General features: G+C 45.6%; 1 protein-coding gene across 1 annotated transcript; it reads right to left on the bottom strand.

Annotated features, from left to right (window-relative positions):
- Positions 1 to 13533: 13533 nt before the first annotated feature.
- LOC139419413 (solute carrier family 23 member 1-like) lies at positions 13534 to 21080 on the bottom strand. The gene is made up of 13 exons (XM_071169361.1): positions 21005 to 21080; positions 20151 to 20308; positions 19888 to 19976; positions 19728 to 19795; positions 18427 to 18608; positions 17712 to 17832; positions 17103 to 17259; positions 16716 to 16863; positions 16463 to 16568; positions 15574 to 15703; positions 14882 to 15025; positions 14587 to 14682; positions 13534 to 14343 (listed from the first exon to the last, which is right to left on the bottom strand). Exons 1-13 carry the CDS (start codon positions 21062 to 21064, stop codon positions 14069 to 14071), a joined length of 1734 nt encoding a protein of 577 aa, XP_071025462.1. The 5' UTR covers positions 21065 to 21080; the 3' UTR covers positions 13534 to 14068.
- Positions 21081 to 22521: the final 1441 nt, after the last annotated feature.

Below are 22521 nucleotides of genomic sequence, written 5' to 3'. Positions count from 1 at the left end.
TCATAGACTGTTCTCTCTGCTGCAGCATGGCAAGCGGTACCGATTCACGGCAAGCGGTGAACAGCTTCCGCCCCCCAAGCCATGAGATTGGTTATATGTGCATATCTACCTCAATTACCTCGTACCCCTGCACATCGACTCAGTACTGGTACCCAGTGTATGTAGTCAGGTTATCATTACTCAGTACTGGTACCCAGTGTATGTAGTCAGGTTATCATTACTCAGTACTGGTACCCAGTGTATGTAGTCAGGTTATCATTACTCAGTACTGGTACCCAGTGTATGTAGTCAGGTTATCATTACTCAGTACTGGTACCCAGTGTATGTAGTCAGGTTATCATTACTCAGTACTGGTACCCAGTGTATGTAGTCAGGTTATCATTACTCAGTACTGGTACCCAGTGTATGTAGTCAGGTTATCATTACTCAGTACTGGTACCCAGTGTATGTAGTCAGGTTATCATTACTCAGTACTGGTACCCAGTGTATGTAGTCAGGTTATCATTACTCAGTACTGGTACCCAGTGTATGTAGTCAGGTTATCATTACTCAGTACTGGTACCCAGTGTATGTAGTCAGGTTATCATTACTCAGTACTGGTACCCAGTGTATGTAGTCAGGTTATCATTACTCAGTACTGGTACCCAGTGTATGTAGTCAGGTTATCATTACTCAGTACTGGTACCCAGTGTATGTAGTCAGGTTATCATTACTCAGTACTGGTACCCAGTGTATGTAGTCAGGTTATCATTACTCAGTACTGGTAGCCAGTGTATGTAGTCAGGTTATCATTACTCAGTACTGGTAGCCAGTGTATGTAGTCAGGTTATCATTACTCAGTACTGGTACCCAGTGTATGTAGTCAGGTTATCATTACTCAGTACTGGTACCCAGTGTATGTAGTCAGGTTATCATTACTCAGTACTGGTACCCAGTGTATGTAGTCAGGTTATCATTACTCAGTACTGGTAGCCAGTGTATGTAGTCAGGTTCATTACTCAGTACTGGTACCCAGTGTATGTAGTCAGGTTATCATTACTCAGTACTGGTACCCAGTGTATGTAGTCAGGTTCATTACTCAGCACTGGTACCCAGTGTATGTAGTCAGGTTATCATTACTCAGTACTGGTACCCAGTGTATGTAGTCAGGTTATCATTACTCAGTACTGGTACCCAGTGTATGTAGTCAGGTTATCATTACTCAGTACTGGTACCCAGTGTATGTAGTCAGGTTCATTACTCAGCACTGGTACCCAGTGTATGTAGTCAGGTTATCATTACTCAGTACTGGTACCCAGTGTATGTAGTCAGGTTCATTACTCAGTACTGGTACCCAGTGTATGTAGTCAGGTTCATTACTCAGTACTGGTACCCAGTGTATGTAGTCAGGTTATCATTACTCAGTACTGGTACCCAGTGTATGTAGTCAGGTTATCATTACTCAGTACTGGTACCCAGTGTATGTAGTCAGGTTATCATTACTCAGTACTGGTACCCAGTGTATGTAGTCAGGTTATCATTACTCGTTGTGAATATATTAATACTTTTATTATTGCTTGTTTTACTTTTATATTATGTCTCTATTTTCTTTCTCTCTGCTTTTTTGAGAAGGTCCCGTAAGTAAGCATTTCACTGTTGTTTACGAAAATGACAAATAAAATTTGATTTGATTTTTTATTTTATTTGAGTGGCTCTGCCCATACTGTCACATACGCTATGTGCCCATGCTGTCACATATGCCCATGCTGTCACATACGCTACATACACTATAAGTTCCCAAGTTGCCCCTCATACCATCACGGTCACCTAATCATCCCCAGCTTACAATTGGCTCTTTCTTCCCCCTCCTCTCCCCTGTAACTATTCCCCGGGTCGTTGCTGTAAATGAGAATGTGTTCTCAGTCTCCTCTCCCCTGTAACTATTCCCCAGGTCGTTGCTGTAAATGAGAATGTGTTCTCAGTCAACTTACCTGGTAAAATAACGGTAAAATAAATAAATAATAATGACACAGATACAAAGATGAGTCCTCTATCTATCTCTATAGCCTGGACATACTATACACTTGTGTCATGCATAGAGACACTTTCATGCTATTGCTGAGTGAATGGTCACGTGTGTGTGTTTGTATGTGTGTGTGTGTGGGGGTGTTTGTTTTCAATGATTGCACAGTTTAATTATGTCTACTGCCATATAAGCCTAAACATTTATGATCTGTAGGGTTTTATGTTTCTTGCACTTTCCATTTGCTCAGGTCAGCATAATTTGATGCAATTTGTTTCTCATTTTATTTGTTTAGAAGAGTCATAGAAAAGAAAGAAAGCATGCAATCTAATACGGAGTGAAGAAGAGTAACCCTATCCTGTGCATCACTACAGGGCCACACCCCCACAGTCACCCCAGACAGGAAGGTTGGCGGCAACCTTAATTGGGAAGAACGGCCTCGTGGTAATTGCTGGAGTGGAATAGGTGGAATGGTATCGATTACATCAAACGCATGGTTTCCATGGTTTCCAGGTGTTTGATGCCATTCCATTCGCTCCGTTCCAGACGTCATTATGAGCCGTCCTCCCCTCAGCAGCCTCCACTGAGCCTTACACAAACACACAGGTTAACACCGGAGTGTTCCAGTTGATCCTTGCTGATCTGCAGGGACCGGGGCTCTGCACACCACAGACATCTAGCAGAGTGGGTATTTACCACACAAGCTTAACCAGTTAGCTCGTTAAAACGTGACCTATTCCAATACCAACAAACTATTTGGCGCTGCCACGGTGGTAAATTTGACCGAATGTCTAATCCCTGTCTGCTTGGTATGGTCGGCATGGTAGTGACCCATCAGACACATTTGCCCAGCAGGGAGGTTTGGCACTGGGGCGGGGGGGGGGGGGGGATTTCTCAACTGCTGAATCATGATCCCACAACAGCACTGCTGCAACAATAGTCAATAAGACAAAACTTTGAAAATGGTGTGATCTTCATTCTAAAGTATAAACACTTAGACTACAGCTATCAAAGTTCATGTATGTATTAGGTGCCTACTATGTGCCCTTCTATATAAATGAACTATTACATAAACTAAATTGTAGGTTCCTCCTAGTAGTACATACAGTGTATCCCCATCATCAAATGACCATTCAACCATTCCATTTAGAGGAGTCATTTAGTGGCCACAGCCCTCTCTCTCCCAATGATAGCGCTATAGGGCTGCAGAGGCTATATTTAGCCAGCCCTGTGACTGTGTGTAAACTGGCCATGCTATGTGGATTCCGGTGGTATGCTCAGCTCCAGCGCAACTCAACCAGCACCTGCTACTTAGAGTTTACTGCCAGGCCGTCATCTCAGCTCCTGCTGGGCCAGGACCACATAGCCCCAGGGCCCAGGGCCAAACCTCAAGAGACGAGAAAAGAAGGTCAGACAGTCATCCAGTCAACCATTTATCATCTCACAGAGACAGTCATCTGGAGACAGTCATCTGGAGACAGTCAGTGAAGAGGAGAAGGTTGGCGTAGTTAATTTTGTTAGATAAACAAAACATGATTCAAAACTGTGTAAATACAGTCGTGGCCAAAAGTTTTGAGAATGACACAAATATTAATTTTCACAAGGTTTGCTGCCTCAGTGTCTTCAGATATTTTTGTCAGGTGTTACTATGGAATACTGAAGTATAATTACAAGTATTTCATAAGTGTCAAAGGCTTTTATTGACAATTACATGAAGTTGATGCAACGAGTCAATATTTGCAGTGTTGACCCTTCTTTTTCAAGATCTCTGCAATCTGCCCTGGCATTCTGTCAATTAACTTCAGGGCCACATCCTGACTGATGGCAGCCCATTCTTACATAATCAATGCTTGGAGTTTGTCAGAATTTGTGGATTTTTGTTTGTCCACCCGCCTCTTGAGGATTGACCACAAGTTTTCAATGGGATTAAGGTCTGGGGAGTTTCCTGGCCATGGACCCAAAATATCTATGTTTTGTTCCCCGAGCCACTTAGTTATCACTTTTGCCTTATGGCAAGGTGCTCCATAATGCTGGAAAAGGCATTGTTCTTCACCAAACTGTTCCTGGATGATTGGGAGAAGTTGCTCTCGGAGGATGTGTTGGTACCATTCTTTATTCATGGCTGTGTTCTTCGGCAAAATTGTGAGTGAGCCCACTCCCTTGGCTGAGAAGCAACCCCACGCATGAATGGTCTCAGGATGCTTTACTGTTGGCATGACACAGGACTGATGGTAGCGCTCACCTTGTCTTCTCCAGACAAGCTTTTTTCCAGATGCCCCAAACAATCGGAAAGGGGATTCATCAGAGAAAATTACTTTACCCCAGTCCTGAGCAGTCCAATCCCTGTACCTTTTGCAGAATATCAGTCTGTCCCTGATGTTTTTCCTGGAGAGAAGTGGGTTCTTTGCTGCCCTTCTTGACACCAGGCCATCCTCCAAAAGTCTTCGCCTCACTGTGCGTGCAGATGCACTCACACCTGCCTGCTGCCATTCCTGAGAGAGCTCTGTACTGGTGGTGTCCCGATCCCGTAGCTGAATCAGCTTTAGGAGACGGTCCTGGCGCTTGCTGGACTTTCTTGGGTGCCCAAGAAAGTCCGAGGCAAGATCCTTGCCTGTGAAGCCCTTGTTGTGCAAAGCAATGATGACGGCACGTGTTTCCTTGCAGGTAACTATGGTTTACAGAGGAAGAACAATGATTCCAAGCACCACCCTCCCTTTTAAGCTTCCAGTCTGTTATTCGAACTCAAGCAGCATGACAGAGTGATCTCCAGCCTTGTCCTCGTCAACACTCACACCTGCGTTAAAGAGAGAATCACTGATATGATGTCAGCTGGTCCTTTTGTGGCAGGGCTGAAATGTAGTGGACATGTTTTTTGGGGGATTCAGTTCATTTACATGGCAAAGAGGGACTTTGCAATTAATTGCAATTCATCTGATCACTCTTCATAACATTCTGGAGTATATGCAAATTGCCATCATACAAACTAAGGCAGCAGACTTTGTGAAAATTTATATTTATGTCATTCTCAAAACTTTTGGCCACGTGTTAGGATGTATTTATTTAGGCTACATTTCATTTAAAGGCGTCATTGTGTAAAACCCAAAGTTGTATTCTTCTTTCTTTCTTTAGTTCTGATTTAGGTGCCAGATAAAAAGAAACAATGAATCAATCTTTGAACACTGAAGAATTGTCATTAAGGCTGTGACTTGGACGACATCCTACACTGCATTTAAAAGAGGAGAGCATTGTGACAGTAGGGTCATGTCGGAAAGGATCTTTATATGGGGTATTATCTACGAGGAGGAGGAGAAAATAGGACTTTGACGCCAACTGATGACGTCAGTGATTCGACTAGTTCCTACTGCACTGCCCTATGTTCACTAAGTGATTTTGGTGAGGTGGAAGAACCAAAAGACACACTGTCTCCTGAGCCCCAGCCTCTAGTCTGAGCTCTGTTAACACTGCCTCCTGAGCCCCAGCCTCTAGTCTGAGCTCTGTTAACACTGCCTCCTGAGCCCCAGCCTCTAGTCTGAGCTCTGTTAACACTGACTCCTGAGCCCAAGCCTCTAGTCTGAGCTCTGTTAACACGGTCTCCTGAGCCCCAGCCTCTAGTCTGAGCTCTGTTAACACTGCCTCCTGAGCCCCAGCCTCTAGTCTGAGCTCTGTTAATACGGGCTCCTGAGCCCCAGCCTCTAGTCTGAGCTCTGTTAACACGGTCTCCTGAGCCCCAGCCTCTAGTCTGAGCTCTGTTAACACGGCCTCCTGAGCCCCAGGCTCTAGTCTGAGCTCTGTTAACACTGCCTCCTGAGCCACAGCCTCTAGTCTGAGCTCTGTTAACACTGCCTCCTGAGCCCCAGCCTCTAGTCTGAGCTCTGTTAACACTGCCTCCTGAGCCCCAGCCTCTAGTCTGAGCTCTGTTAATACGGTCTCCTGAGCCCCAGCCTCTAGTCTGAGCTCTGTTAACACGGTCTCCTGAGCCCCAGCCTCTAGTCTGAGCTCTGTTAACACTGCCTCCTGAGCCCCAGCCTCTAGTCTGAGCTCTGTTAATACGGGCTCCTGAGCCCCAGCCTCTAGTCTGAGCTCTGTTAATACGGTCTCCTGAGCCCCAGCCTCTAGTCTGAGCTCTGTTAACACGGTCTCCTGAGCCCCAGCCTCTAGTCTGAGCTCTGTTAACACTGCCTCCTGAGCCCCAGCCTCTAGTCTGAGCTCTGTTAATACGGTCTCCTGAGCCCCAGCCTCTAGTCTGAGCTCTGTTAACACGGTCTCCTGAGCCCCAGCCTCTAGTCTGAGCTCTGTTAACACTGCCTCCTGAGCCCCAGCCTCTAGTCTGAGCTCTGTTAATACGGGCTCCTGAGCCCCAGCCTCTAGTCTGAGCTCTGTTAATACGGTCTCCTGAGCCCCAGCCTCTAGTCTGAGCTCTGTTAACACGGTCTCCTGAGCCCCAGCCTCTAGTCTGAGCTCTGTTAACACTGCCTCCTGAGCCCCAGCCTCTAGTCTGAGCTCTGTTAACACTGCCTCCTGAGCCACAGCCTCTAGTCTGAGCTCTGTTAACACTGCCTCCTGAGCCCCAGCCTCTAGTCTGAGCTCTGTTAATTAACACGGCCTCCTGAGCCCCAGCCTCTAGTCTGAGCTCTGTTAACACTGCCTCCTGAGTCCCAGCCTCTAGTCTGAGCTCTGTTAATACGGTCTCCTGAGCCCCAGCCTCTAGTCTGAGCTCTGTTAACACGGTCTCCTGAGCCCCAGCCTCTAGTCTGAGCTCTGTTAACACTGCCTCCTGAGCCCCAGCCTCTAGTCTGAGCTCTGTTAATACGGGCTCCTGAGCCCCAGCCTCTAGTCTGAGCTCTGTTAACACTGCCTCCTGATCCCAACCTCTAATCTGAGCTCTGTTAACACTGTCTCCTGAGCCCCAGCTTCTAGTCTGAGCTCTGTTAACACGGTTTCCTGAGCCCCAACCTCTAGTCTGAGCTCTGTTAACATGGTCTCCTGAGCCCCAGCCTCTAGTCTGAGCTCTGTTAACTCTGTCTCCTGAGCCCCAGCCTCTAGTCTGAGCTCTGTTAACACTGTCTCCTGAGCCCCAGCCTCTAGTCTGAGCTCTGTTAACACGGTCTCCTGAGCCCCAGCCTCTAGTCTGAGCTCTGTTAACACTGTCTCCTGAGCCCCAGCCTCAAGTCTGAGCTCTGTTAACACGGTCTCCTGAGCCCCAGCCTCTAGTCCGTGCCCACTAATACCACCTTCATCTCAAATGACTGATGCTGCTGTACTGTTTGAGCCCTGTATTACCAACCTGACAGAGGAGGGGACAGATGGGTCAAGTAAAACATCAGATGAAACTTCTTAATCCAACAAAACCGTGGCACAGTGGCTGCTATCCTCACTGATACTGACACCAATGAGAGGTCCTTCTCCCCTCAACCCAGATTCACCTGTAACACTCTTTTGATCCAAGGTAAATCAATACAACTTGGGCAAGGGACGAGAACACATTGGCAGACAGCCAAACGAGGTTTCCACAACACAGAGAGGGTCCCAGTATTTGTGATACTGAAAGTAAACTCCTTAGCAGACACCCCTATGGAGGGTAACCCTAACCCTAACGCCGTGGAGGGTGGCCAGGAGGAGCGGTGGGAGGAGTTGGACTGCACAGAGGCTAGCTACAGAGAGGAGCAGACGGAGCTGTCACTCAGAGACGGAAATAGAAAAGTGCCTGCAAGCTGCATCTCGACACTCAGGATCTGCAGTCAGGAATCCCAGCGTGTTGTTATTCAGAGTGTTCCCTCGCAACTGGGCAGCAACACCAATGACAGAGCCCTCCCGGATCCCAGAGCTTGCCAACGGACAGCCAGGAAGACGCCTGGAGATCCAGACCGCTCCCTCAGAAACCCTGTAGAAGCACCTGGTGGCTCCACAAAGCTCTACAACACAGGGGTGAGACATCCACCATGACCACCAAGTTCTACGAGGCTGACAGAGACCTGGCCTTCAGCAAATACTACTGCCCCCAGACAGACTACTTGGATGTCTACAGCTCCAGCTGTAGGTCCTCGACCCAAACGTCTACAGTCAGCGACTGGTCAGAAGATGATATCTCCCTCCAGCTGTCTTCGGTTGGGTCAGCTAACATCCGAAGCACAACAGCATGCTTAGAAACCGACAGCTTCGAATGCATTGATGTGGCTATGGAAAACCAAGGGGAGGTGTACAGAGGGGGGGCGAAAACCGTTCCCAAGAGGCAAATCCAACTCAAGAGACGGGACACGGCGGAATCACAAGACAGCGACAAAGGCGAGGTGACAGATGAAGGCCGATGTACACCCTGTACAGTCAGCCACCGCAGGGACGTGTTCATGCGTCAGCACAGCACCCCGGCTGCCTTTCACCGGGAGTCACATGGGATGGAGTCGGAGAACAGGACAACTCGGGCAGAGAGAAAGCAGAGGCTCCAGAAGTCCGTTTCCCTGGACGAGACCTCCACAAAAACCAAAATGGCCTCATGTATCATTAAGAGTGTCCTGTCAAAGAAGATGCAGTTGGAGCAGAATCTTCAAAACTCTGAAGTGAAAGAAGGAGCCTTCGCACCTGCAGAAGTCCAGAACAACGTAAAGGACTGTCACCAGAGCCCTCTGGCAGTCAAAGGGAACAACACCACTGATATGAGCTCTGTGGATTCACATAGACAGAGTAACTCGATCCAATATCATCAGGTTGCAAGTGCCAAAACACACCAAAAGCTGCTTTACAAACAGAACTCAATTCCTCTGGTGAGCAGCTTCGGAGGGTCAGAGTTTCAGAGGACGTTCACTAAGAGGGCTGGAATAGCCACTGCTCTAGAGAGTGAGGAAATAGAACGGCAAAACCCCAGGAATGGGGCTCTACCGTACGCTAACCGGAGCCCTGGGGACAGACTATCCTGTGACTCAGCAAGAGGCAAAAAAAGGAGCACATGTTGTTCTGGTTCAAGTAGAACTGGAGGCAAACAGACGCTGGTGAAAAACACACCAGAGGAATGCAACAGAGGGGAGGGGGTCCATAAACAACAGAACCCCCTGCCTAAGGCACTACAGAGGACTGATATACTCTGGGGAAGTCAAGACAGGCAGCAACCACTCATTCGTGAAGGTTTATCAGGAAAGGTGATAGAGCCAGAGGACAGGGGAGATGTACAGTTCCTGGGACCATTTGGGAATCTGGGGACACTTAAAGCCATGGCTCCAGTGCATGTTGTGAGGGATGTGAGGAGGCTGGTGAAAAATACCTACAACCTGTCTTTCAAAAATGTAGGGGACACTGTTTCGGGACAAGAAGACAGACCCCCATCCTTCTATCAGCAGTCTACATATGACCAGGTCAGCTACAGAGAGGCCTGTGGGGTCAGAGCAGCCAGGCCTGATGAAAAGCTGTTTGTGAAGAAAGTGTCCCCTCCGGCACCTCTGAAGGTTGTGGATACAACTTTGCTTCACACCGCCCCGAAGGGATTTGTAACCAAAGCCACAGCTCTCCATGAATCACAATACATCATTTCTAACACTGGATTTACAAATGTCACACCCCAAAGTCTTGTAAAACCTTTTGGGAGAAGAGGCAGCCAACCTCACATCAACCAATCTGATTCAACGTCAAAATACCCAAACAGAGCAGAGATGCCCCGTCAGACCTGGTCTTCAGTGGAGCTCCCTAGTAAGTGTAATCAGCGACAGTGTGAAAGGACAGGCACCACCAATGGCAAACAGAAATCACCACAAGCAGCAAATAGTTTTACTGCAGTTCCAACTTATTACTCATCAGCAGCATACCAGCCAGAACAGTATCAGTGTTCCAGTGTCAAGGATAACAACCAAATTCAGGGCCCACCTCCCAGATACCAGGCTCAAACTACACTCACTTGCACACCATCCCCTGCCTGTGTACGGCTCAACACCACTGGGACTCCAAAGACGCTGACGTCTTCCTTCTTTTATCCAGCCAACCCAATGAGCTGCCACACAATCCACACCCATGAAGGAAAGATGAGTTTCATACAGGCCCCTGTACTAATGCAGCCTTCCTTTCAAAACCTGCCATTCCAACTGCTGAGTGAAGAAAAATACGCCCCCCGGCAGCCAGCAGGGAATGGAGAAATCACAATGCCCTCCCCAGAAACACAACAACAGCAGTACCTGTGCAGCACACAGGGTTTCATGGCCCCATTCAGCACAGAATACAGGCAGAGCAGTGCAGGCCTGGTGTACCCTGAGATGGCTGGAGGTCAGGTTTACGGACAGGGACCCCGACACATGCTGATCGACCCGGAGACAGGGAGATGTTTCTATGTCGACGTTCCCCAACTTCCCCCTCAGCCACAGCGCAAGATGCTGTTCGATCCAGAGACCTGCCAGTACGTTGAAGTGCTGCTGCCACAGCAGACGGTGCCTACTGCAGTACTGCCACCAGTGTATGCAATGCCCTGCCACTCACTGCAATTCCCAGCCATGTACACTCCACAGTGCTTCTCTGTTCAGGCTCATCCACAGGAGATGCCTCACACCGGGCCCTGAGACGTCTTCCGGTCTGTGACAGCAGAACACTATCACATGACTGCACACTGCACTATCCAGGGAGTATGGACTGTGTGGGTAAGCCACCCAAGGCTACCCAGTGATAGATCAGACAGTTTTAGTTTTAGTAAATCTTGCGTATCAATCATAGTCATTAAAATCAGTGTCTCGTCTCTGATTCGGAGACACCTGACAATACCGATTAAGATTAGAACTACCAGGACTTGACGTCATCATATATCTGTGTGAGAGAACAGAGGGCTGCTAATATACAGTCCGTCAGAAAGTATTCATGCCCCTTGACTTATTCCGCATTTGGTTGTGTTAGGCTGAATGAAAAATAATAATAATTCTCAACCATGTACACACAATACCCCATAATAACAAAAAATGAAAACATATGCTAATTTATTGAAATCTCATTTACATACGTATTTACACCCTTGAGTCAATCAATACATGTTAGAATCACCTTTGGCAGCGATAACAGGTGTGAGTCTCTAAGAGCTTTCCACACCTGGATTGTGCAACATTTGCCTGTTATTATTTTCAACATTCTTCAAACTCTGTCAAGTTGGTTGTTGATCATTGCTAGACAACCATTTTCAGATCTTGCCATAGGTTTTCAAGTATATTTAAGTCAAAACTGCAACTCGGCCACTCAGGAACATTCAGTGTTGTCTTGGTAAGCAACTCCAGTGTTGACTTGGCCTTGTGTTTTAGGTTATTGTCCTGCTGAAAGGTGAATTCATCTCCCAGTGTCTGGTGGAAAACAGACTGAACCAGGTTTTCCTCTAGGAGTTTGCCTGTGCTTAGTGCCATTCAGTTTATTTTTTAACCTGAAAACTCCCCAGTCCTTAATGATTATAAGCATACCCAGTACATGATGCTGCCACCAGTATGCTTGAAAATATGGAGCTTGCTACTCAGTAACATATTGCATTGGATTTTCCCCAAACATAATACTTTGTATTCAGGACAAAAAGTGAATTGCTTTGCCACATTTTTTTGCAGTATTACTTTAGTTCTTGTTGTAAACAGGATGCATGTTTTTGAATATATTTTTAATCTGTACAAGCTTCCTTCTTTTCACTCTGTCATTTAGGTTAGTATTGTGGAGTAACTACAATGTTGTTGATCCATCCTAAGTTTTCTCCAATCACAGCCTTTAAACTCTGTAACTGTTTTAAAGTCACCATTGGCTTCATGGTGAAATCCCTGAGCGGTTTCCTTCCTGTCTGACAACTGAGTTAGGAAGGAGGCCTGTATCTTTGTAGTACACCATCCAAAGAAATTCAATGTCATTTACCAATAGGTGCAGTTATTTGCGAGGCATTGGAAAAACTCCCCGATCTTTCTGGTTGAATCTGTGTTTTAAATTCACTGCTCGACTGAGGGACCTTACAGATAATTGTATGTGTTACAGAGATGAGGTAGTCGTTCAAAAATCATGTTAAACACTATTATTGCACACAGAGTCCATGCAACTTATTATGTAACTTGTTAAGCACATTTTTACTTACTCAACTAATTTGGCATAACAAAGGGGTTGAATAGTTAATGACTCAAGACATTTCAGCATTTTAAAAATTTTAATTCTATTAATTTGTTTAAAAAAAATTTGAGAAACATAATTCCATTTTGATACTATGGGGTATTGTGTGTAGGCCAGTGGAAAAAAATCTAACTTAAAAAAAAATCTAATTCAGGCTGTATCGCAACATAAAAAGTGGAATTAGTCAATGGGGTATGACTACATTCTGAAAGCACTGTATGTGTTGTTTTGCATACCTAAAATGCATAGTGTGTTTACCCCTGGTTCCATGAACCCTCCTCTTCCCTTTCCCACTGACAAGGTGTATTTGTGGGCAGATACCTGGTGATCTTCTATTATTTTTCTAACGTAAACAAACTGTTTCTTTGTTGTTGGTGGGAATGTTTTTCATGTCTAGTTGTGTAATATAGATGGAACAACACATTCTTAAAAAAACACAGATTATATTTTCAATTCAATTCAATTTCTCCAAATTTCAAAGGAGAAATGTAGAAATTCAATTTTTAGTGGTCGTTATTTTTTTACACTGAGTGAAATGTTTTCTAAAAATAACAACAAAGTTTGATAGGATCACATTTTCCCTATGACCTGCATAAGCTTTTGTTGTCTTTTCCATCTTACCATTGTTTACTTGAAGAGCGTGACCTGAACAAAGCGAGGTGGCAGCTGTCGTCAGATTACAAACGAATCGCCAGGGAGACTCCAATGGGCGCTATTGACAGAGACTCTGACAGACAAAGGCTCAGTGTAATATGGAAGGGAAATTTAAATTTAAATTCTTTCATGATGTCACAGGGAAATCAATCATGAACAGTCATAAATATACGGATCCTGTGCTTCCTTGATAGATCAATAGATCCTGGCCTCTTGGTTTGCACCTTTTTAGAATCACTTCTAGAGGTCACACCCGTGTCACAGTCTTCCAATCTGTACAGTGTCGTTTCATGGTTCAGTCTCTCTCAGTTAATAGCACAGTGTCGTTTCATGGCTCAGTCTCAGATAATAGTACAGTGTCGTTTCATGGTTCAGTCTCTCACAGTTAATAGCACAGTGTCGTTTCATGGTTCAGTCTCAGATAATAGTACAGTGTCTTTTCATGGTTCAGTCTCAATTAATAGTACAGTGTCGTTTCATGGTTCAGTCTCTCTCAGTTAATAGCACAGTGTTGTTTCATGGTTCAGTCTCAGATAATAGTGCAGTGTCGTTTCATGGTTCAGTCTCTCTCAGTTAATAGCACAGTGTCGTTTCATGGTTCAGTCTCTCAGATAATAGCACAGTACAATTACCATGTTAACTTGACATCGAAGCCTGTGGGTTTTCTATCTTACGGCACTTTGTCAAATTGTAAATCAGTTGATAGACGTCTCTACTATCATTCGTCTGTTTTAACATGTTACTGTAACACTTAATAATGTAAACAAACAGTTGACAGTCCAAAAAAAGAATGCTTTCCTTAATTATCCTTTAGTTTTATATCATATATGTTTTTGCATAACCTCACGTGTGTTTTGAGTTCAGATCATCAGAAGCGATACACTATATTTACTTATCATTTTGTACACGATAAAGACTTACTAAATAAACACTGTTAATGTTGTCTCTGCTTCTTCAATACAGCCTACATACAGTACAATAAGGTCAGTATGCATCTGAATATAGGACTATTTTGTTCTTTAACTTAGAAACAGAATGTTGTAAGGTGGTAGTGGTGAGGAGAAAAATGGGGACAGTAGACAAACTTCCCAAATCAACGTGGTGAGAAATGTGCTCTGGTAAATAACATTCCAGTTTCAAAAATGCAACATCGTTATACAACATCGGCATCATTTTTGCCCAGTCAGTGTTCATACTCCCTGTTTCCCAATTGCAGACAGTGCATTTTTTTCAATTACAACTGTAAGTGTCCAAAAACAATATAAACAGCTGTGAAAAATACAGCTCAGTATAAAATGATCTTAAAGATGAATCATTGCAGGGTTACTATACTTTAGTGAAGGCCAAGGTAATTGTTGTGTCCATGCGTAAACTCTCATTCCTCTCTCTTAATTCCTCCTCCATGTTTTCCTGCATGCTGTCCTTCCGTCTGCATCGCACGAAGCCTCGGAAACTGGGGCAGATGGGTAGATAGCGCAGGAAGCTGACTTTCCTAACGCAACTCATTCCAATAGGGAAGTCATAAGTACGCATGTTCGCTGAGCTTCCCCCCATGCTCTCATCTGCCTTCCAGTGCAGCAGCCCTCTCTCCCTCCTGGTGCCTGTTGAAACCGTACACACATACACATAAACACACACACACACACACACAATGCCACATAAACAAACATTGGTTGTTACAGGCAACGGTTGCGCAAAAATTGAAAGATTGATGTGTCCCATAGTGCTATTGTGGTGTCACATAAACAAACACAACTGATGATCTCTTTGATCAGTGTGTGACAAGGTGACTGGTAGCTCCTGTTAATGAGATGAGGTTTCACATTCTCACATAGCACGCATACCTGGGATGGTGTTATCCAGCGTAAACGCCAGGAAGCCTCCGACAAACATCTCCGTGGTCAGGAGCACTGTGAGGATTTGATCCACCTCTGCAACTCCTGAGGAGGGCAATAAAATATATATTACCAAATTAATTATCCTAATCATTATTCATAACATCAACATAATAATCCATACTAAAGCTTGATGACAGTCTAACTGTACACACTGTAAACTCTCTAAAGCCACTCCTACACTTCCTCTTAAGATGGAGATGTCTTTTCATATAAGTAAAAACCTGTTCAATGTGCAGCCCACCTGTTTGGATGCAGCCGGGATGCATGTCTAGGTAATTGGGCAACATTAGGCCAAAGAACATGGAGAAGCCGAGGACAAAGAGATTCCTAGAGGAGTTGAGGTCTACACTCTGCAGGTTGGACAAGCCCACAGCCGTGATCATACCTGCAGGGCATAGACACCAACAACAGAGGACTGGATCAGGTTATTATTGTCTTATTGTTACCTGGGTTTCTAGCTTGAGACATACAGTATTTCCTCATCCCTTCTCAAATAGAGGTGAGCTTTCGCTGATCATACTGCCCCCTGGTGGGGTAGAGAGAGACATACAATTCCACAGTGTGCCATCACAGCAGCAAGATTTGTGACCTGTTGCCACAAAAGGGCTACTAGTGAAGAACAACCACCATTGTAAATACAACCCATATTTATGTTTATTTATTTTATCTTTTGTACTTTAACCATTTACACATCGTAACAACACTGTATATAGACATAATATGACATTTGAAATGTCTTTATTCTTTTGGAACTTCTCTGAGTGTAATATTTACTGTTCATTTCTATTGTATATTTTACTTTTGTTTATTATCTACCTCACTTGCTTTGGCAATGTTAACACATGTTTCCCATGCCAATAAAGCCCCGTGAATTGAATTGAACTGAGAGATGACGCTATATGTGAGTTCTCTGTTAGAAGGTCAGTGACTCACCGAACAAGGTGCAGAACATGCCACCTAGAATGGGGTCAGGCAGCGATGCAAAGAGGGCAGTGAATTTGCCCACAGTTCCTAACAGGAACATTATGGCTGCTCCATATTGCACGACCCTCCTGCTTCCCACCTGTGTGTAGAGAGAGACGTTGTACAACGTGACTCCATGTGAACTGTGCAACCTCCGGTATCAGCTCATTGTTTAAATATAATGATTAACATATCAGTTCATGTAAAGATGAGCAGACCTTTAGCTAATAATCATGTGCCAATAATAACAATCAAATCAAATGTATTTATATAGCCCTTCGTACATCAGCTGATATCTCAAAGTGCTGTACAGAAACCCAGCCTAAAACCCCAAAACAGCAAGCAATGCAGGTGTAGAAGCACGGTGGCTAGGAAAAACTCCCTAGAAAGGCCAGAACCTAGGAAGAAACCTAGAGAGGAACCAGGCTATGTGGGGTGGCCAATCGATTTGCATTGTGACAAAGCACTTGCACTGGAGATCATGTCAATAAGCCTTCATCTGTTTCAAAAAGATCATTTTGCCGATTCCAACTCGAACTAGACAGCTTGAGATTACATATCTACATTGGTGTTTTTCATTACATAGATTAAAGACAACATGTCTGAGAACAAGCTGGGGAGGGGTCGACGGGGCCATATTTAGACAGCGTACAACTTATGTCAAATTTACATCAAAAAGTTGAAACGTTTAGCATGTTAGCTAACCCTTTTCCTAACCTTAACCTAATTATCCTAACCAGCTACGTTAATTCTCCTAACATGCTGCGTAAGTTCTTCCGAACCTGCTACAAAAAGTCAATTTTGTCATAAGCTGTATTCCCATCTAGTCAAAACTAGTTGAGGGGCTAAGCTTCCTTACCTTAGTGATTCCCAGAACTCCAATGTTGGGACTGGAGGAGGTGGAGCCATTTCCTGTACCCAGCAGTCCTGCTATAATACAGCACACCCCCTCTGTGAAGATACCCCTGGTACGGGAAAGACATGACACACACATATGTCAACACAGGGAACTGATGCTTGACAATAAGAAGACATTTAAGAACACAGGTCCCTGTCAGAGCCTTAGGTCCATGTTAGAAGTCTAACCCCCGGTGTAGAAGACTGATGCTCACCTGTTGATGGCATGGACAGGTGGAGGAGGTGCCCCTGAGAGGCGGGCACAGGCGTAATAGTCCCCGATAGACTCTACGATGCCAGCTAGTGTGGCGCTGAACATGCCCAGCACCCCAGCGATGGTCACCGTGGGCAACCCCCACTGACCTATCAGAGACACACAAACACCACACGTCTGAATCCTCCTCCTATGCAGCAAGATGAAAGTCAATGCAAATAGATGACAACTCAGATCATTTCCCCATTTAAAATGATATACAAGGTCATTCTAAAGTGACATATAAATGATCCGTGTCATCTGCTTTCTTCACTTGACCCTTGATCTAGCTCGTGTGTCCAAATTGCCGCCTGTGTGTGAGACAGTGGAGGTAATGCTGGTCTCTTACAGGGGTAGGGGACCCGGAACCAGGGGGAGAGGGTCATGATGTCACCGCGGGCGTCTGTGCGTGCCTTCTGTCCGTACTGGCTGGGGTCACTGGGCAGCACATCGGTCAGAGTCAGGATGTAACATAGCAACCACACCAACATGATGGCCATGATGATCTGAACACAGAAAGAACAAGGGAACAACATAACATGTCATATAACGGAATCATAGGGATTCCGAGACTCCAAGATTCCAAGTTATCATTTTGGACGTGCCTGGTCTGTGTCATATTTCTATTTTATTTTACAGCCATTTCCATCAGAAAGCTAATTCTTGGCATTAACATAACGGTGACTTGATCCCTGTGGTCTGTGTCTGTCTATCACAGTGAGTCATTTCTATAGCCTGACAGTGTCTAGCAGCACTCACTAAGGCGGTAGCATAGAGGGCACTGCAGTAAAATGTGCCTCAGACTCTCTTATAACCGCTCAAGATTTGTATGACACGATGTGCCGTGAATGATTAGCCTCATGTATTTACCAACAGGTCATACCCCACATGAGAACATCTTATTAGTATAGCTTTCTGACATCCGTGTGAGACAGGTGTGTGGTGTGTTGCTTCTAACCGGGAACATCTTAAAGATCTGAACCCTGGCAGTGCTGAAGCCTTTCTTTCTGTTGTAGGAGGGGAGAGGGAAGGACCAGTTCCTCAGATACTGAGCGAACAGCACGATGAGGAAGATGGACCTGGGGAGAGGCAGTGATATTGTTACATCACAACCCAATAAAAAACATAAAACAGGGACAAAGTAATTACGTTAATAGTAAGTTATTAGATTACAAATTGTCCTCGACGTAAGACGATAAAGAGTCTCAAGCCCAAAACAAGGTAAACCATTTAAACAAAAGAAGTGAGGAAGAGCGGTAAGAACAACATACCACACACAATAATACAACTCAGGACAACATAGATGGATCTCAAGTGTCAAATCATGAGAGGAGAGGATCAGATGGAGAGAGGAGAGAGAAACCTGGGAGGATCAGATGGAGAGAGAAACCTGGGAGGATCAGATGGAGAGAGAAACCTGGGAGGATCAGATGGAGAGAGGAGAGAGAAACCTGGGAGGATCAGATGGAGAGAGGAGAGAGAAACCTGGGAGGATCAGATGGAGAGAGCAGAGAGAAACCTGGGAGGATCAGATGGAGAGAGGAGAGAGAAACCTGGGAGGATCAGATGGAGAGAGGAGAGAGAAACCTGGGAGGATCAGATGGAGAGAGGAGAGAGAAACCTGGGAGGAGGATACATTACAGAGAAGAAGCGAGGATGGATTGTGCTCTTACAGTGCTGAGAGGCCCCAGTGAGAACCGGCTCTGTCCCCAGCGGTCTGGAATACAGACAGGCCGATGAGGGACACGGTGGGGGTGACGGTCAGGGGCCCGATGTAGTCCAGCAGGAGACCAGGGAGACCCACCAGCCCGATGACCACCTCCACCACACTGGACGCTATGATGGCACCCTGGATCTACAGGGGGGAGACAGACCGACTGTTATTATCATTAGCTACAGTGGGGCAAAAAAGTATTTAGTCAGCCACCAATTGTGCAAGTTCTCCCACTTAAAAAGATGAGAGAGGCCTGTAATTTCGGTATGGTGTTCTTTAGATGCAACTCAGCATTCTTTGTCCTCCAAACATGACGAGTTGAGTTTTAACCCAAAAATTATATTTTTGTTTCATCTGACCATATGACATTCTCCCAATCTTCTTCTGGATCATCCAAATGCTCTCTAGCAAACTTCAGACGGGCCTGGACATGTACTGGCTTAAGCAGGGGGACACGTCTGGCACTGCAGGATTTGAGTCCCTGGCTGCGTAGTGTGTTACTGATGGTAGGCTTTGTTACTTTGGTCCCAGCTCTCTGCAGGTCATTCACTAGGTCCCCTAGTGAATGAGTGAGATCTTGCGTGGAGCCCCAGATCGAGGGAGATTATCAGTGGTCTTGTATGTCTTCCATTTCCTAATAATTGCTCCCACAGTTGATTTCTTCAAACCAAGCTGCTTACCTGTTGCAGATTCAGTCTTCCCAGCCTGGTGCAGGTCTACAATTTTGTTTCTGGTGTCCTTTGACAGCTCTTTGGTCTTGGCCATAGTGGAGTTTGGAGTGTGACCGTTTGAGGTTGTGGACAGGTGTCTTTTATACTGATAACAAACAGGTGCCATTAATACAGGTAACCGGTGGAGGACAGAGGAGCCTCTTAAAGAAGAAGTTACAGGTCTGTGAGAGCCAGAAATCTTGCTTGTTTGTAGGTGACCAAATACTTATTTTCCACCATGATTTCCAAATAAATTCATTAAAAAACCTACAATGTGATTTTCTGGATTTTTTTTCTCATTTTGTCTGTCATAGTTGAAGTGTACCTATGATGAAAATTACAGGCCTCTCTCATCTTTTTAAGTGGGAGAATTTACACAATTGGTGGCTGACTAAATACTTTTTTGCCCCACTGTATGTCTAGGACCACCATTTGACCTGACCCACAAAAACCCTGATAATCTCTGATAATGTCAATCAAAGTGAGAGATGCTACAGTTCAAAAAGATGGACCCCAAGATGGAGGCCCAGTGACAAGAGGCAGGAAGTACCTCTCTTATCCTTGGGTGCCAGATGTGTGAGGTGTTCAGAGGAAGACTCCAGTTCCCATAAATCTCCTCTGATGAAAGACAGACACAATAGCACATTAGTGAGGTTCTGTCTTTGATTGGGCCATATTCTTCTGACATAGGATGGGACTGAGTGGTGCACCTTTAGAGGGACATTTCCATCTATCCAGCCCTAAGATGGCTTGGGCAGGGATGAGGAAGGCAAAAGCACTGGCCTGAAAAAGAGGTAACCTAAACATAGAAGATAAAATATGTTACACAATGCATTCCAAAGCATTAGAAGACACGCACATACAGTGGGGCAAAAAAGTATTTAGTCAGCCACCAATTGTGCAAGTTCTCCCACTTAAAAAGATGAGAGAGGCCTGTAATTTAAGACACGCACATACATACACACACACGTACCTGATTCCAAATGTGGTCTGTATGATTGTGGTGATTCCCACGCAGGTGAAGATGGTTCCCACCAGCTGACTGACCGTGTACTGGTCTTGTCCCACACACATGGCCTCCGCCAGCAGGAAGGGCACAGCGATGGTCCCGCTGAAACACGTTAGGTAGTGCTGTGATTAAAGACACAGTGTTAATCACCATGGAGAGAGAGAGGAGGGGTGGGGGGGGGCAGAGGGAGGGGGGAGAGAGAGTAGGAGAGAGAGGGGGGAGACAGAGGGAGGGAGGGGGAGAGATACAATTGGGGGAAGGAGCGCACAAAAGAGAAGAAGAAACAATTACTGATAGAAAGGTGGAGTGAGAAAACCATTCATGAAAACTAAGTGTGTGAGAGAGAGAGAGAGAGAGAGAGAGTGAGTGAGTGAGTGAGTGAGTGTGTGTCAGAGAGTGTGTGAGTGTGTGTGAGAGAGTGTGTGTGTGTGTGTGTGTGAGAGAGTGTGTGTGTGAGAGAGTGTGTGTGTCAGAGAGTGTGTGAGTGTGTGTGAGAGAGTGTGTCAGAGAGTGTGTGAGAGCGTGTGCGAGAGTGTGTGTGTGTGTGTGTGTGTGTGAGAGAGTGTGTCAGAGAGTGTGTGAGAGAGTGTGTGTGTGTGTGTGTGTGTGTGTGTGTGTGAGAGAGTGTGTGTGTCAGAGAGTGTGTCAGAGAGTGTGTGAGAGAGTGTGTGTGTGAGAGAGTGTGTGGGTGAGAGAGTTTGTGAGTGTTTGTGAGAGATTGTGAGTGAGTGTGTGAGAGTGTATGTGTGAGAGAGTGTGTAAGAGAATGTGTGAGTGTGTGTGTGAGAGTGTTTGTGAGAGTGTGTGTATTTGTGTACCTGGAGGCCCAGTAGAATGCAGAGGTACCACGGTGGGACATCCTCTATGGTGTAGATCATGTCAGAGCCTGGCTGCTGCTTCCCCTCCTCAGCACCCTGTTCCTGTCTCCCCCCCTCAGAACCCTGCTCCTGTCTCCCCCCCTCAGAACCCTGCTCCTGTCTCCCCCCCTCAGAACCCTGCTCCTGTCTCCCCCCCTCAGAACCATGCTCCTGTCTCCCCCTCACAGCACCCTGCTCCTGTCTCCCCCCCTCAGCACCCTGCTCCTGTCTCCCCCCCTCAGCACCCTGCTCCTGTCTCCCCCCCTCAGCACCCTGCTCCTGTCTCCCCCCCTCAGAACCCTGCTCCTGTCTCCCCCCCTCAGCACCCTGCTCCTGTCTCCCCCCCTCAGAACCCTGCTCCTGTCTCCCCCCCTCAGAACCCTGCTGCTCCTCTGTCTGAGTCTGGACATCACAACTCTGAAAGGGAAGACAGAGACATTCACAACTCTGAAAGGGAAGACAGAGACATTTACACATCCAAAGTAACGTTGGGTAACTTGTCATACACAAAGTTTGAAAGTCACATGATGTTCAAAAACTGGGAATATTCGATGACCTCTCAGACATCATGTAAAACACCTTATATGGCACAAGATTGTCACCTACGTGATTTGTCACTGTCCCATACTTTTTATTTAACGAGGCAAGTCCGTTATTAAGAACAAATTTTTATTTACAATGATGGACTACCCCGGCCAAACCCGGACGATGCTGGGCCAATTGTGCACCGCCATATGGGACTACCAATCACGGCCGGTTGTGATAGAGCCTGGAATCTAACCAGGGTCTGTAGTGACGCCTCTAGCACTGAGATGCAGTGCCTTAGACCGCTGCGCCACTCGGAAGCCCACCATATGGCCTTGCCATCTCCACCAAGGCCAACCGTCAGGCACATGACCAACTGGGTGTTACATCTACTTTAATTGACCTACTCCATGAATGATCGACATGGGCCTGGATTACGTTATAACCCAGTAGAATGTCACCGTCACCATGGCCAGTTGTCATGGTTCTTGGTGTTGACTGTTTTGAAAGTTGATGCAAGAGGAGCTCTTCCATGACTAACTCATCAAAGTAGACTGGAGTGACACAGATTTTCCTTCCTAAATCACAGGAATCTAGATTAATAGCCTCTTGGGTGTTCCAATACATTCCACTGTGAACAAAACATATCACCTTTACATCTTTGTCAGAGAAACAATGTTAGAACTGTCTTCTACAATTCAGTGTCTCCACTTTTGCTATGGGGTATTGTGTCTTCAAACAATAGCCGCAAATATCCCGCAAAAAGCATGGTTTCTGATATCAATCCAGAACCATCCTCCACAAGTTGTTATTCAGTTAGACATCATGGCAGTAAATCCCCTAATCTGAGCATGGTAAACACCTTGGTCATTTCACCCCAAAGGTAAACAGAAATACTTTGAAAACATCCAATGATGCAATATACTAAGTGTAAAGCTAAATTATTCAAGTTA

The sequence above is a fragment of the Oncorhynchus clarkii genome, chromosome 10 (assembly GCF_045791955.1).
Source record: "Oncorhynchus clarkii lewisi isolate Uvic-CL-2024 chromosome 10, UVic_Ocla_1.0, whole genome shotgun sequence".
NCBI classification, from domain to species: Eukaryota; Metazoa; Chordata; class Actinopteri; order Salmoniformes; family Salmonidae; genus Oncorhynchus; species Oncorhynchus clarkii.
Note: the sequence above shows the minus strand (reverse complement) of the source record. Positions and strands in the feature narration are given on the sequence as shown.

What these genes read in the sequence shown, in the direction of transcription:
- LOC139419413 (XM_071169361.1), bottom strand. Translation starts at nt 21,064, where the DNA reads ATGATCTACACCATAGAGGATGTCCCACCGTGGTACCTCTGCATTCTA. An exon ending in ATGGAAATGTCCCTCTAAAG is followed by an intron (nt 19,796 to 19,887) that starts GTGCACCACTCA and finishes GTCTTTCATCAG; the next exon opens with AGGAGATTTATGGGAACTGG. An exon ending in GAGTTCTGGGAATCACTAAG is followed by an intron (nt 15,704 to 16,462) that starts GTAAGGAAGCTT and finishes CTCTACACACAG; the next exon opens with GTGGGAAGCAGGAGGGTCGT.